Source organism: Sorex araneus, chromosome 1, assembly GCF_027595985.1.
Source record: "Sorex araneus isolate mSorAra2 chromosome 1, mSorAra2.pri, whole genome shotgun sequence".
Classification (NCBI taxonomy): Eukaryota; Metazoa; Chordata; class Mammalia; order Eulipotyphla; family Soricidae; genus Sorex; species Sorex araneus.
The window spans coordinates 173437716-173454414 of NC_073302.1; the positions used below are offsets into that span (position 1 = coordinate 173437716).

The 16699-nt window shown below is 40.2% G+C and overlaps 1 protein-coding gene across 1 annotated transcript in view; it reads left to right on the plus strand.

Moving 5' to 3' along the window:
- Positions 1–16699, plus strand: part of MCC (MCC regulator of WNT signaling pathway) — a 263692-nt gene that overhangs the window by 104726 nt on the left and 142267 nt on the right. Inside the window, exon 2 of the mRNA XM_055119442.1 lies at positions 7873–7986. Coding sequence (XP_054975417.1) covers positions 7873–7986 — 114 coding nt within the window. The remainder of the gene's footprint in view (positions 1–7872; positions 7987–16699) is intronic.

A 16699-nucleotide genomic window follows, 5' to 3' on the forward strand; every position in this document is an offset into this window, starting at 1 on the left:
TTTTTTCCCTTTATTTTTAATTAGTGAATCACCGTGAGGGTACAGTTACAGACTTACTCATCTTTGTGCTCTTGTTTCCCTCATACAAAGTTCGAGAACCCATCCGTTCACCAGTGCCCATTCTCCACCACCAGTAAACCCAGCATCCCTCTCACCCTCCCCAGTCCCATCTCCTCCCACCCCGCCCCGCCACTGTGGCAGGGTATTCCCTTTTGTTCTCTCTCTCTCTAATTAGGTGTTGTGGTTTGCAATAAAGGTGTTGAGTGGCCACTGCGTTCAGTCTCTAGCCCACATTCAGCCCGCATCACCCTTTCCCCGCATGGCCTCCGACCGCATTATACTTGGTGATCCCTTCTCTGAGTTGCCCTCTCCCCAGAATGTGAGGCCAGCCTCCAAGCCATGAAGTCAGCCTCCTGGTACTTATTTCTACTATTCTTGGGTGTTAGTCTCCTACTCTGTTATTCTATATTCCATAGATGAGTGCAATCTTTCTATGTCTGTCTCTCTCTTTCTGACTCATTTCACTTAGCATGATACTTTCCATTGCCAATCCACTTATATGCAAAATTCATGGCCTCCTTTTTTCTAACAGCTGCATAGTATTCCATTGTATAGATGTACCAAAGTTTCTTCAACCAGTCATCTGTTCTAGGGCACTCAGTTTTTTTCCACATTCTGGCTATTGTAAACAGTGCTGCAATGAACATATAAGTGCAGATGTCATTTCGACTATACTTTTTTGCTTCTCTAGGATATTTTCCCAGCAGTGGTATTGCTGGGTCAAATGGGAGCTCGATTTCTAATTTTTTGAGAAGAGTCCATATTGTGTAAACTCATATTTTAAGGAACTTGTAAAGAACAACAAATGAAACTCAAAATTTGTAGTAGGAAGGAAATAATAAATTAAAAAAAATATTACTTTAAAAATTTTTTTTGATTGGGGTTTTTTCAAGAGAATAAAACAAGATTGAGAAATCCATAGCTAGATTTATGAAGAAAAAAAGAAAATCTAATGTTCAGAATCAAAGGGGGAAAGATGAAACAGGTACCACAGAAATTCAAAGATTCATAATAGAAAATTACAAACAACTTGGCCACTAAATTGAAGAATCTAGACGTAAAATTACGTTCCAGAATCTTAACATGCCCCAGACTGAGTCAGGAGGAAATAGAAAACATGAACAGGCCAAGTACAGAAGAAACTCAGAACAGTAATAAAATATCTTCCCCAAAACAAAGGACAGATTTGTGAATCTAAATGGTTTTATTAATTCTACCAAGCCTTCCAAAGTTATTTATGAGATAGGCCCTAATACTGGTTTCCAGCAGCAAGGATCCAAAAAACTCCAATTACGGGTCAGAAACCTGGTGGGAGTGGCTTTCAGGGCTGCGGCTGGGCTCAGGCCCCAGGCTGCGTCTAGAACTGCATGGGACCCCTGGAACCAAGAGGAGTAGCCCTAACTGGTTTCCAAAGGACCAAAAAAACTCCTATTAGTGGTCATAAGGGAAACACATTAGGCCAGTATTCACTTAATACTGCACCAGAAAACACAGTAGTAATGGTGAGTGTGAAAGTTGAATCCATACAGGTCACAATGGTAAAGCAATTCAGAAACCCACCAGGCTTTTAGCCCAGAGGACCCAACTAGAAATAGTGAGCTAGACAACCTCTCCAGTAAGGAATTTAGAAAGGAGCTATTAAGGATGCATAGGGAGCTAAAAGGTACAATGGAACGCAGTGCCAATAAAATATGAGAGGACTTGAGAGCAGAAATGAGGAAAATGCAAACAAAATTACAAACAGAAATGACAGATCTGAAAAACCTGGTAAGAAAATTGAAAAGCTCAGTGAAATTCCTCAGCAGCAGAGTAACAGCTGCTGAAAACAGAATCAGTGAGCTCCAAGATGAGTTGTAGAGAATCTCTAGACAACAGCAGAAAATGGAAAAGAACCTCAAAATGAACCAACAGATGTCAAGAGAAAATCGGGACGGAGCCAAGAGAAATAACATAAGAGTCATTAGAGTCCCAGAGGGACAGGAAGAAAATCCTGGTGAAGAAGAAACTGTCAAAGACATTGCTAAAATGTTCCCAGAGCTGAAGAACACATGCGACCAGACTCAGGAGACCCTAAGGGTACCAGCTAGAAGAAATCCAAATAAAAAGACTCCAAGACACATTTTTATCAGAATGACGAAAACCACAGACAGAGATAAAATTCTGAAAGCAAGATCAAAGAAAGAAATTGCTTATAAAGGAGCATCCTTAAGATTGACAGCCAACTTATCTGATGAAACACTCAGGGCCCCAAGCAGTGATGGGATATAGTGAAAAAACTCAATGAAATAAATGCCTCGCCAAAAATTCTTTAATCAGCCAGACTCTCATTCACAGCAGAAGGAACAACACACAATTTTACAGACAAACAATTCAGGAACTTCATAGACTCAAAACCATGGTTATAAGAACAACTAAACAGGCTACTTTAACACAAGGCGAGCCCCTCAAATGTACCAAACTTCGGTGGAAAGATGGTACAAACCCCATAACAATAATCTCTCTCAACATCAACGGGATAAATGTATCAATTAAAAGACACAGAGTGTCAGGATGGATCAGAAAACTGAACCCAATATTCTGCTACATGCAAGAAACACATCTGAAAAGTCAGAGCAAACACAGACTCAACAGTCGAAGACTAGAAAACAATTCTACAGGCCAACAACTCCTTCAAAAAAAGCTGGAAGGGGGCCATTCTGGTATCCGACCACATTTATTTCAGACTGAAGAAGGCCACAAGAGACAGTGAAGGTCATTTCTTATTGATCGAGGGATCTGTACAGCAGGAAGAACTTACATTCCTAAATGTATATGCACCTAATGAGGGACCAGCAAAATACATAAAACAACAACTTATAAACTTTTTTTTGCTTTTTGGGTCACACCTGGCGATGCACAGGAGTTACTCCTGGCTCTGCACTCAGGAATTACTCCTGGCGGTGCTCAGGGGACCATATGGGATGCTGGGAATCGAACCCGGGTCAGCCGTGTGCAAGGCAAACGCTCTACCCGCTGTGCTATCACTCCAGCCCCAACAACTTATAAACTTGAAGAGAAACATTGATAGCAGCACAATACTAGTGGGAGATTTTAACACTGCTTTATCACCTCTAAATAGATCAACCAGATTCAAGCTTAGCAAGGACACACTTTATCTGAGGGAAGAAATGGAAGAATGGTGCTTAGTAGATATATACAGGATACTTCATCCTCAAAAAGCTGAATTCACATTCTCATGTGCATGGGACATTCTCCAAGATAAACCATATGCTGGGCCGCAAAACATACCTCCATAAAATTAAGAAGATAGAGATGATATCATTGATCTTCTCAGACCATAATGCACTGAAAATAGAAGTGAATCACAGACAACTCAGAATCAGCTTAACTAAAGAGGTGAGGGAAAGAAGAAACTAGGAAATGGAGACTCATTCCCTGCTCATGGATAGAGAGGATTAACATTATCAAAATGGCAGTATACCCCAAAACACTATACAGATTTAATGTGGTCCTTATGAGGATACCCATGACACTCTTCAAAGAAATAGACAAAACACTCCTAAAATTCATATGAAACAATAAACTCTACGAGTAGCTAAAGCAGTCCTTGGGAAAATGAAGATGGGTGGCATCACCTTGCCCGACTTCAAACTGTACTAAAAAGCGGTAGTAAATAAAATAGCATGGTATTAGACTAGAGTCGGGTGGAGGGGTGGGATGGGGATGGGGATACTGTTATGGAAAATGTGCACTGGTGGATGGATGGGTGTTCGATCATTGTATGACTGAAACTCAAACATGAAAGCTTATAATTGAATCTCACGGTGATTCAATAAAAAAATTAAAATTTTAAGTTATTTACATAGGGCCAGAGTCATAAAACAGTGGGTAAGGCACTTGCCTTATGTGCAGCTGACCTGGGTTCAGACCTCAGCATCCCATGTGATCCCCAAGCACCCCAGGAGTGATCCTGAGTGCAGGACTAAGCCCTGCGCACCACCGGGTATGACTGAAAGTCAAACAACAGCAACAACAACAGAAAAACCCACTCGACAAAATAGAGAAAGAAGGAACATATCTTATTGTCAGGGCCATGTATGATGAACCTACAAATAACATCATACTCAACAATAAAAAATCTGATGCTTTCCCTCTGGAATTAGGCACAAGACATAGATACCCAGTCTCATCACTACTAGTTAGCACAGTAATAGAAGTCTAGCCATAGCAACTAGGCAATTGAAAGACATAAAGGAGATTCAAAATTGAAAGAGAGGTTAAACGATAAATATTCAAAGATGACATAGAAATAAATTGAAAACTCTGAAGACTCTACCAAAAATATTTGAAACAACCAACACAATAAAGTGGAGAGCTATAAAATCAATGTACAACAATATATTTCTAATATTCTAGAACCAGGGCCAGAAAAACTTGTACATGTTCTCCCTGGGACTGCAGATGATCACCTGAGCACCACCAGGAGTGAGTGAAACTGAGCACAGAGCCAGGAATAAACCTTGAGGATCACCAGGTGTTAATGAAAGAGTAAAACTCAGTAACAAAAACAGTGTGCTAGAAAAAATATCAAGAAGACAATCCATTTAAATTGCATCAGAAAGAATCAAGTACATAGGAGGTGGAAGACATGTATCAAGAACTGTAAGTCAGTATTTTAAAAAGTAGAAGATGAAACTGGAAATGGAAAAGGGAATGAAAATGTTCTGTGTTTGTGGTTTGGAAGAATTAATATTGTTAAAATGTCTCTCGTGTTCAAAGTGCTTTACAGAATTCAAAGCCATGACTATTTGGGCCAAAGGAATCGTGCAGTGGGTTAGGTTGCCACGTGCAGAGCTCACAGTGCAGCTTTAGTCTCCTGCACTAAAGTGATCTCTGAGCAACATTGGGTGTGGCCCCAAAACAACAACAAGAAAGAACTAAAGAGATAAAAATTTTGCGTATTGCCACTTGGTTGGAACTGGAAATATGTGAAATAAGTCCAGAGGTTAAGACAGAAACCAGATAATCTTACTTTTACGTCTTATGTTAACAAAGCAAGGATAGTGTTCAGGAAAAACAAACTGTTCGACTCTGACTATAGAACTGAGGTTGCCAAGGGTAGGAGAGTGGGCTGTGAACTGAGTGCCCGTTAGATCAATGTACCCCCAAAATAAATGCTTATTACCATCTTATAAATGAATTTTACTTCAAAATACTGATTTGAAAAGGAAAAGAAACACCTAAAAGCTCCCATAACTGCTTTGTAGTTTTGGGTCCCTGGCCTCTGAGCTCTTTCCCCACCACCTTCTTTCTCTCTACCCATCTCCTACTTTCTTCCTCTCTGGGACCATGATGATCTTTTTTGGAATGAGCATTTGCTAGATAAGGTGATTTGGAAATAGAAAATTCAGATCTTTTCTTCTGTCCGGCAAAAAACCAAAAAGAAACAACCTCTTATCTGAAGTAGTGAGTGTGTCTCTGAGAGGAGAACATTGAGAAGATTGGAATTATATCTGATTTATTTATTTTTTATTTATGGGCCACACCTGGCAATGCCCAGGGTTTACTCCTGGCTCTGCTCTCATGGATCACTGTTGCCAGGGCCTTATGGAGTGCCTAGTTTCGAACCCATGTCAGCTGTATGCAAGACAAATGCCCTATCTGCTGTACTTTCTATGGCTCAGAATTATGTCTCTTTTATTGTCTCCTGGGTTTTATTTTTGTTTGTTGATTTGAATTTCCTTATTTCTTTCCTTTTTAGTTGTTATTGCAGTGAGCAGGGCACTTGGTTATGTTGTCTTGACATCACACTCTCCTTGCACCAGATAACCAGTGCTGCTTGGTCATACTTAATACATGTGGAATGGTGCCAGAGACTGAACAAAGATTTATATTCTGCATCCTCTTACCGATATTACCGGCTTTGCGGCCGCACAATATCTCGTAGCCTACTTCTCCCTCTGGGAGAAACTGGCAAGCTTCTGAGAGTTTCCTGCCCACATGGAACAGCCTTGCAAGCTTCCCATAATGTATTCATATGCTAAATTCAGTAATAAGCTGGATCTCATCCTCCTGACCCCGAAAGAGCCTCCAGTGGGAGGGCCAAGTCGAGAGAGACTTCTAAGATCTCAGGGAAAGGAAGAATGGAGAGGTTACTGAGCCCGCTTGAGAAATCGACGATTAACGGGATTTCGTGATTCGTGATCCTCTTTACCAACTGTGGTCCTTGGAAAAAGTACCTAGCCCTCGATGAAGTGGATAGGACTGCTCCCCTGTGTACCACAGGAGGGTGGTATGATGGGGATGGTCCCTCAAGCTGAGGCACAGGAGTGACATCGAGAGCAGATAGTGGGACATGCTTGCTGCCTTATTGTCAGCAATAGCAAGATGGAGAAGCACCATGTAATTGTGAACACAGTGAAACCACTGCTGCATAACCGAGGTCTCGGGCTGCTGGCAACTCTGAGCATCTCCTCTGAACCTTGATCCTTCCAGCCCCACAGCATCCCTTAGACATTCATGGTCTCAGCTCTGGGAACCACAGGGGAGGGCTATCAGGAAGGTTCTGGTCAGTATTTTATGGTCCTAGATGCTGGACATCCTCTGTGTCAGACTCTCTGCAGCCTGTCTTGACAGCTCATTGGAAATGTTTCCTCCAAATATAACAATCATTATGACATTTTTCTTGCAGCCAGATTTCCAGGTAATTTATTTTCATTTGGATACACACTGAAAATGAGCGTGAAGCAGGGCTGAAGACAGCTGATGCTTTTTTATCTTCAGAAAGGTTCCTGGGGTGTATGTCTTGTACACCCCAGACCCACATTTGTATAACAAGTGTCTGGGTTCCCATACTCCCCTTGCTTAGATGTCAGATTAAAATCTCACAGAGGATTAAGAGCCTTAGCAGTCAGTGCCTTAAGAGAAAACCCGAGGCTTCCTCAGAAGCCAGCAAAGCAGCTGTGTCCTCAGCCCTGATGATTCCTATCACTCCACCAGCTACTGACCCTCAGTGCCCAACTTCACTAGGTTATTAATTAGGGTATACAAGCAAGAAAACACAGGTGTCAGTTTGAAGAGAACATCTGAAAAAGAAATAGCTACTGCATTTCCCCCCCATAATAACTCACCCCCTGCCTCTGTCTTTTGTACAGGTGCAAGTACAAGAATGATTGAATTGCATAAAATGAAATTGCCTTACTAAAATTCCATGTTTTCCAAATATGAAAGCTAATTTGATTCAGTGTTTTATTTTTGTGTTAATCAGCAGCCCGTGGGGCCAGAGAGATAAAATGGGGATTCTTTCTCTTTACAAAACCCATGCTTTGCATCTTGGCTCACATCCCAACACCACATCTGGTCCTCTGAGCACCACCATGGGCCATTCCTGAGCACAGAGCCAGAAATATACTCTGAGCACCTCCGAGCTGTGGCTCAGCACTCCTCCGGGAAAAGTATCAGCAGCTTCTTGCTGTCTCTTAACCTCAGCCTGCAAAGTAACTCATGAAAAAAATCCCTTAGAATGACAAGCTTTTTTCTCTTTTTCTGATTTTTACTATCTAAAATTAGGTCTCACTGCCCACACAAAATGATTTTCTCTCTGTTACATTTTAGGTGACCATATAGCCTAACTTTTTTGTAAAACAACTGATTTATGTCTTTTATCCCTTGGGGTTATGAGTACCCACAGTATCTCATTTTAATATATAGTGATATAGTTTTAATAGTCACTATAATTAAAGGAATGAAGGGAAGGAAATAAGTTTTTGCTAAAGTCTCTGGCCTTAAGCTCTTTTCTTTCTGTATCCCCAGCTTCACTTGGCAGTCCTTGCGTCGCTAAAGGGAGACATAGCAGAGCTTAATAAACGCCTGCAGCAAACTGAGCAGGAACGGGACCTTCTAGAGAAGAAATTGGCCAAAGCACAGGTAAGGAGCCTAGAATGGTCTTAAAAATATTTTTGTAAAATACATTTTCAATTTAAGATACACATTTTAAGATATATATTTTCAGATCTCTTCCTAAATTTAGGCACAGAACTTCACAAAATGTTATTAGTAAGGATTCCATACATGAAATATTCCAGCACTACACCCTCCACCAGAGTGTTTGCTTCTCTCAATCATTGTCCCGATGTCCCACCCTTCAAAGTCCTCTCTTTCTCCCCTCAGCCCACTCCTGAGGTAAAATTTTACTGAAGACTGGTTCTTGGTTTATGTTGCCTTTGTAAATTGGTTATACCTCTGCTTCGTTCTTTATATCCCATACATGAGAGAGATAATTCTGTGTCCATCCCTCTCCTTCTAACTAACTTCACTCAGCCTGATATGCTTGAAATCCATCCATGTAGCAGCGAATTGTATGCTTTCATCCTTTTCTATATCCACTTAGTATTCCATGTATAAGTATCATCATTTCTTTATCCACTCATATGTTCTTGTACACTTGGATTGTTTCAGATCTTGGCCATTGTGACTAGTGCTTCAGTGAATGTAGGAGCACATATGTCTTTTTTGAATAAGTTTTTGGATCCTCGAGGTTGATGCCAAGAGGTACAATTTCTGGAGAACTCCATTACTAATTCTTAAAATTAATATTTATTAAAAACACTGTGCATTATAAAGGTGTTCATTATACAGTTGTTCCAAGTGTTGGTGTTGCAACACCACAGTGTGACCTTCCCTCCACTGTCTCCCCAGTTTCCCTCCCAATATCAACCTGCCCCCTTATGTACATAACAAATTTACCTTATATTGCTTGTTCCAACAAAACTGTAATAAATGGAAAATAGAATGGTCAAAAAATAAATCAGTAAGAGCCCATTTGTGATTACTGTAAGATTATAACCTATGTATCACTGTCATCCCATGTTTGTCAATTTACTCGAGCGGGCACCAGTTACATCTCTATTCCTCTCAGTTTTGAGATTTTAGCGGCCTCTCCTTACTCAACAATTGGAGGCTCTCTCAGGGTCAGGGGAATGAGACCTATCATTACTGTTTTTGGCATATCAAATATGCCTCGGGTAGCTCGCTGGGCTCTGCCCGTGCAGGTGGGATACTCTCAGTAGCTTGGCGGCCTCTCTGAGAGGTATGTATATATCTGTTACTGTATTTGGGATATGAATACATTGTGGGGAGCTTGCCAGGATCTCCAGTGCAGGCAATAAACTCTTGGTAGCTTGCCAGTTTCTGCAGAAGGAAGAATTAGGCTATCAGATGTTGGGAGCTTGGTTTTATAGTTTCTTGATGTTGACCATTGATGGGATTACACGGGGCGGGGAGGGGGGGTGTGGTGTCAGTTTCTGGGTGTGACTGCCTAGCTACTGGAAAATGGGAAATCTGGGTGGAAGAGGCCCAGTCCGAATATGAGCAGCCTTGGAGATCCCTGCCCTGGGTCTCGTACACCTGGGTTCCTCTGCTGGTTCTTTCCTGCGTGAGGCTCATCTGAACATGTGGAGAGTGGCCTTGAGTATGGCTGTGGCTCTGCTTGGGGTGGGGAGGGAAACTCAATCCGCCCCCTCTGAGGGGCCCCAGTGAATACAGCCAGGCGTGGGGGCAAGAGACTGTGGATGTTGGCCTTTGATAAGATTACACAGCACTGAGGGCAGTTCCTGGGTGTGACTGCCTAGCCACTGGAAAATGGGGAATCTGGGTGGAAGAGGCCCAGTCCTGATCTGAGCAGCCTTGGAGATCTTGGCCCCGGGTCCCGCACACCTGGGTTCCTCTGCTGGTTCCTTCATGCATGAGGCTCATCTGAACATGTAAATGACCTATGTAAATAAGAAAATTAAAACCATTTAATGCATATAATAAAATGCCTATTCTCATTTACATGTATACATTTCCAACTCTGGAATCCAAAGTATATTTAATTTCATACTTGGATCTCATTATGGTAATAATCATGTCTCACCTGTCACTAATAAAGCTGTTAAGACAATTGTGTTAATATATTTTGGAGTTTACATGGACTAGATATGTAAATTTTTCTCCAAAAGTTCATAAATACTGTGGTTTGCAAAGTTGTTCATGATGATTTGACGGTTTTCAGTATTCCAACACCAGTCCCATCACCATGGCACCTTCCCTTCTCCATGGTCTTCAGTATTGCCAATCATCCCATAAGCCTGCTCCCATAGTGGACCCTTAGTAATTTATTTTATATTGCTTGTTATCAATAATTTGCTAACAGAATGATCAAAAAATGTTTCCTTAGAAGAAAATTAGTGTAAATTTTTCTCACCATTGAGACATTATTTTTTTTTTAATTTATTTATTTTTAATTAGAGAATCACCGTGAGGGTACAGTTACAGATTTATACACTTTTGTGCTTATACTTCCCTCATACAAAGTTTGGGAACCCATCCCTTCACCAGTGCCCATTCTCCACCACCCGTAAACCCAGTGTCCCTCCCACCCTCCCCAATCCCATCTCCCCCCCACCCCACCCTGCCACTGTGGCAAGGCATTCCCTTCTGTTTTCTCTCTCTAATTAGCTGTTGTGGTTTGCAATAAAGGTGTTGAGTGGCCGCTGTGCTCAGTCTCTAGCCCTCATTCAGCCCGCAACTCCCTTCCCCCACATGGCCTTCGACTACAATGTAGTTTCACCATTGAGACATTAAATCCTTGTATGGAATTACTAAGATGTTGTTACAGGTTAAGCCTTCTGTGTTTATGTTTTGTTAATCAAGATTGGTTGCCTTCTATGTTATATTCGATCCAGTCTGGTTTGCTACTTCTGGTTTATCAGTGTTGCAGTTTGAGATGTCATGTGGCTGAGTGCTCCAGGAAGTCCGGAATTTTTGACAGGGTGGAACAGCTGGAGTTAAATATTTAACTGGGTGGTGGCTTTGTGGCGTGTGTGTGCTTCTAGGGCTTCCAGAATTACAGGAAAATGAGGGTAGGTAGCCTATTCTGACTCCACAAAAGCCTGTAGATTTCAGTCATAAAACCCTCCTGAATTTTTCAGCAGATTAATTTCTGGGTAAGGCTTGGTCCCAAGATAATGAAGTCTGACTGGGGGCATGGTGGCAGTTTTGGAGTGTGGAAGCAAGTGGCTGCTGAAGCTCTATTTGGGGGACCAGCCCAGAGGCCACCGCCCCTCCGTGGTGCCCTATATGTCTCAACCTTTTGCAGGTGTCCAGAAAAATCTTTCACAGCTTGTTGATCTCTTTCGAATTTTATTTATGAGTATCTGGAGCCTGGCTGGTAAATGCGCTTTTTTTCTCTTTTTTTTAAATAATGTAACAGATAGCCTGGCAAGCTACTGAGAGTATCCCACCCGCGTGGCAGAGCCTGGCAAGCCACCCGTGGCATATTTGATATGCCAAAAACAGTAACAACAAGTCTCACAATGTAGATGCTACTGGTGCCTGCTCAAATAAATTGATGAACAATGGGACTACAGTGTTACAGTGCTATAAATAATGTAGGAGAAATGCTATATATTCAGCCATTGATTAAGCAGATTTAATTGGACATGAACTTCACATTGCTTTTTTTTATTCTATTCTGAATGTTTATTATTTTATTATTATTCTCCCCCTTCCCCCCTTTTTTTTGATTCACCGTGAGATACAGCTACAAAGCTTTCATGTTTGACCTTCGGTCATATAATCATCAAACACCAATCCCTTAACCAGTGCACACTTTCCACTCTCAAAACAGAGTCAGAAAATTATTTGCTCATTTTTATCTACATGTGTATATACGTAAAATTGAAGATAAAATAATTAAAAAATTCACAATAATCCCTCCAATGAAAATTTAGACTAAAGAGTATTTTCATTTATATTCTTTCATCATGTATCACCTTCTGCTTTCTTTCACACTAAAAATTCTGGTTGTAGAAGATTACTTAGTATGACAGAATTGAATATCTCATAGTTTCTATTTGCTTCATTCCAAGTTGTAATCAAAGTCTTAAAATAATAGTATTACCACATGACAAATATAGGTACTGAGAAGAATTTTTTTCAAAGTTTATTTAGGTATTGGTACTGGAGAGAGAATACCAGGGTAAGGCACTTGTATTACACACAGCCAACCTAAGTTCTATCATATATATGACATTACAGATTGGACATTGTCTCTCTCCAAAAAAGCCCTTTTGGGCAGAGGGGTGTTGTGGGGGGTGAAACACACTCAGGAGTTACTCCTAACTCAGCACTCAGGAATCACTCCTAGCAGTACTTGGAGAACCGTATGGGGTGCCAGGGATAGAATCCAAATCAGCCACATGCATAGCAAGCACCCTGCCTGCTGTATTATTGCTCCAGCCCCTGTGCAGTCTAAAGTAATCACAAAACACAAAATAGTTTATGAGAGAGGAAATCACGAAACTACAATCACAAATGACAATCAGAACTGAAGAATTTTGTAGGTGAAATGAAGCTCACTGGAAGGCCTCAGCAGCAGTTACAGTAGCTGAGGACAGAATATTCTAGTGAGCTCCAAGATGAGATTCATAAAATGTCCATCCAGCAACAGAAAATTGAAAAATGCCTCAAAATAAACAGCACATGAGAAAACTCTGGACTGAGTTTAATAGAAATTATTAATGTCCAAGAGGGCCAGGAAGGCAATTTTAAAGAAGAAGAAATAGTCAAAGAAATCATCACTGAAAAGTTTCCAGAGAATTGCAGAGCACATGTACCCAGATTCAAAAAGCTGGAAAAGATCCAAATAAAAACACTCCAAGACCCATCCTAGTCAGAATGATGAAAACCAAAGATAGAGATTGAATGTTGAAATCAGAGAGATCAGTGAAGGAAATCACATGCAAAGAAGTGTCCTTAAGATTCACAGCATATTTATCAAATGATACCCTGCAGGCCTAAAGACAATGGTGCTATTTAGTAAAAAATTTAAAAATAAGTAAATAATTCAATGAAATAAATACCTCAACAAGAATACACAGCTGGACTTTAATTTTCAAGAAATAATACATAACTCCACAGGTAAACAACAGCTCAGAAACTCGACAAACTCAAAACCAACCTAACAAGAACTGACAAGCCTTCTTTAAAGGAAGAACGATCTCACAGACATGCCAAACTCCTACAGAAAGATGGCACAAAACTCCACGATAATGATCTCTCTGAATGTCAAAGGCATAAATGTACCAAATAAGACATAGTGTGTGGCAGGATGGATTAGAAAGTTGAATCCAGCCTTCTGGTTCCTACAAGAAACACATTTAACCAGTCAGGGAAAGCATAGACTCCATAAAAGGTTGAAGGACAATTTTTCAAGCAAACAATTCCCACAAGAAGGCCACACCTACATCAGCAACATAGACTTCAGACTTAAAAATGTTATAACTGACAGAGATGGTCATTTTGTAATAAGTAAGGCATACTTACGTCAGGAAGAACTCACACTCCTTAAACTCATGCTCCTAGAAAGGATCCAGCAAAATACTTAAAAACAACTACTGTACACTTAAAGGAACATATTGATAGCAATACACTAACAGTTTGAGACTTTAACAACTCTCTGTTGCCTCTTATTAGATTAACTAAACTAAATCTCAGAAAGGAAGTATGGGCATGGGAAGAAATGGAAGAGAGTGATTAAATATATATAGGACTTTTCATCCCCCCAAAAGCAGAATATATGTTCTTCACATGGAAAGTTCCCCAAAATAGACTACATTGACCACAAAACATACCTCTATGAAATCAAGAGAATCGAAATCATACCAACTGTCTTCTCAGACCATGATGCACTGAAAAGAGCAGTAATCACAAACAGAAACAGAGAAATCACTGAAACAGTGGGGATGAAACAGCTCACCATTGAACAATGGAGGACTCTGAAAGGAAATCAGAGAGGGAATCAAAAGATCCCTTGAAACAAACAAGATTGAGGATGTGAACTACTAGAACTTGTGGGACACAGCAAAAGTGTGCTTAAAAGTAAGTTCATATCTATGCAAGTATTTATCAGGAAGGAGGAAAGGACCCACTAAAATAATGTACAGAACAGCTTAAAAATCTGGAAAAGGAGCCCAAACTAGCCCAACTAGAAGAGCCCAAAGCAGGCAGGAGAAAGGAAACAATGAAACTAAGAGCAAAAGTTAATGAATTTGAATCCAAAACAACAATCCAACAGATTAATTAAACCAATATCTGGTTCTTTGATAAAAAAAAAAAAGATAAATAAAACACTGCCAAGACACACACGAAAGAGATTCCTGATACACTGCATTGGAAATACAACAAGAGCCATCAAATAATTGCTACAGAAATTCAAAGGATCATCAGGAATTACTTTGAAAATCTCTGTGCATTAAATGAGAGAACCTAGAAAATATGAAAAAATTCTTGGATGACCTATAAGTTCCCAAAGATGAACTAAGAAGATAAGGAACACCTGAACAGATCTATAACAATCAAGGAAATTGAAATGGTAACCAAAACTCTTCCCTAAAACAAAAGCCAGATGATTCACTGGTGAGTTTTTTCAACCCTTTAAAGAACTGCTACTGACAGTTCTTTTTATACTCTTTTAGAAAATAAAACAGAACAGACAAATGAAAACCCGGAAACACTCCCAACAGTTTTTATGTGGCAAACATTATCCTGATACTAAAAACAGATGGAGATAGCACAAAAAAGGGAGAATTACTAGCCAATATCCCTGCTGAACATAGATGCAAAGATCCTCAGCACAGCACTAGCATATAGAAACCAAGAACTTAACTGAAAGGTCATACGCCATGATCATCATCTCGGGTATGCAAGGATGGTCTATTGCACACAAGTCAATTAGTGTAATACACAATATCAATACAAGAAAAGATAAAAATAATATCATCAGAAAAGATAAAAATAATATATCAAAATATACAGAGAAAGCATTTGATCCATTCAGGATTAAAAACTCAATAAAATGGGAGTTGAAAAAACTTTTCTTAATATAGCACTGTAGCACTGTCATCCTGTTGTTCATCAAATTGCTTGAGCGGGCACCAGTAACGTCTCCATTGTGAGACTCAGCTGTTTGGGCCATATCTAATAACCCACGGGTAGCTTGCCAGGCTTTGCCATGCGGGCGGGATACTCTCGGTAGCTTGCCAGGTTCTCTGAGAGGGACGGAGGAATCAAGCTTGGGTTGGCCATGTGCAAGACAAATGCCCTACCTGCTGTGCTATTACTTCAGTCCAAACTCAAGCTCCTTAGCATAGTCAAAGAAATTTAACACAAGCTCACAGTAAGCATTATACTAAGTGAGGAAAAATAGTCACAAGACAAGGTTGCCCACTCTCACCACTTCTGTTCAATAAAGTAATGGGAGTATTTGCCATATCAATTATACAAGAAAGAGATATTATAAACATCCAGATAGGGAAAGAAGTCATCAAGTTCTCACTATTTGTGGATGAGATGGTACTGTATTTAAAAAATCCTGAAGACTACCAAAAAAAAACCCCCTAACCCTAAAATCAATAGATTTGCATTTATAATAAGAAGATATTATTTTGGAGTCAATTAACCTCCCTGTTACATAGCATAGCATCGACTGTGTTCCTGTGTCTATACGAAAAGGTCATTACTAAATAAGCCATGCAAATGACATAAAAGAAAGAGAAAATCAATATAGGATTATTACTGCCCGATGCAATTGGGTGTGCCTCAGTTGCACTGTTGTGGGAGTGACTCAATAAACCTTAAGCTCCCTGCTGGAGCAGCAAAGACAACCCAGTGTTATCCAACACATGGACATTTCTCAAAATAATTGGAAATTGAGCATCCATACAACCCAGTAATCAACTCCTTGAAATATACCCAAATGGTCCATAAACAATGCAGAAAAGACATTTGCCTGGCTCTGTTCATTGTGATACTATTCACAATAGCCAAAATCTGGAAACAACCCAAATGTCGAAGAACAGAGATCTGGATAAAGAAGGTATGATTCATATGCACAATGGAATACTACTCAGCCATAAGTAAAGATAAAGTCATGCAATTTTCTGATACATGGGTGGATCTGGAGAGTATCATGTTGGTTGAATAAACTGAGTCAGAAGGAGAAGGACAAACACAGAATGATCTATCGCATACGTGATATATATCAACATAGTAGGGGAATAACTAATGCTCACAGACAATAGAAACAAAGAGCAGAATTAGTGTCCAGTTAGAAGTGTGCTACTGAGTTGCGTGGCGGTTATGGGGTGGGTGTGGGGAAATAGATTGGGAAAGGGACCCAATGAAAATGATGAAGAGAAATGGTAAGTCTTGATGAGACCAGGTGCTGAAAAAGGTAGTGATATGCATGATGCCCTTTCACTAACAGTTTTATTAGCTCTGGTACCTTAATGGAAAAAGAAAGGAAAAACTGCCCACCATAGAGGCAGGCTCAGGGGTGCAGAAAGGAAACCGGTGACAGTGGTGGAAGAAAGTGGATCTGTTAAAGAGATTGGTGTTGGAACATTCTATGCCTGAAATCCAATCATGAATAACTGTGAAACCTTGTAATTATGGTGGTTCAATTTTTAAAAAGAAAAAAGAATTCTCCAAATTGTTACTGGGTTGTTCTGAATTTAAGTTTCCCTTTGTGGAGCCAGTGCATCACTATCTCTCCCAAGAGATCTTTCTGTACTTGCAACAGAGACTTTTATCATCACAA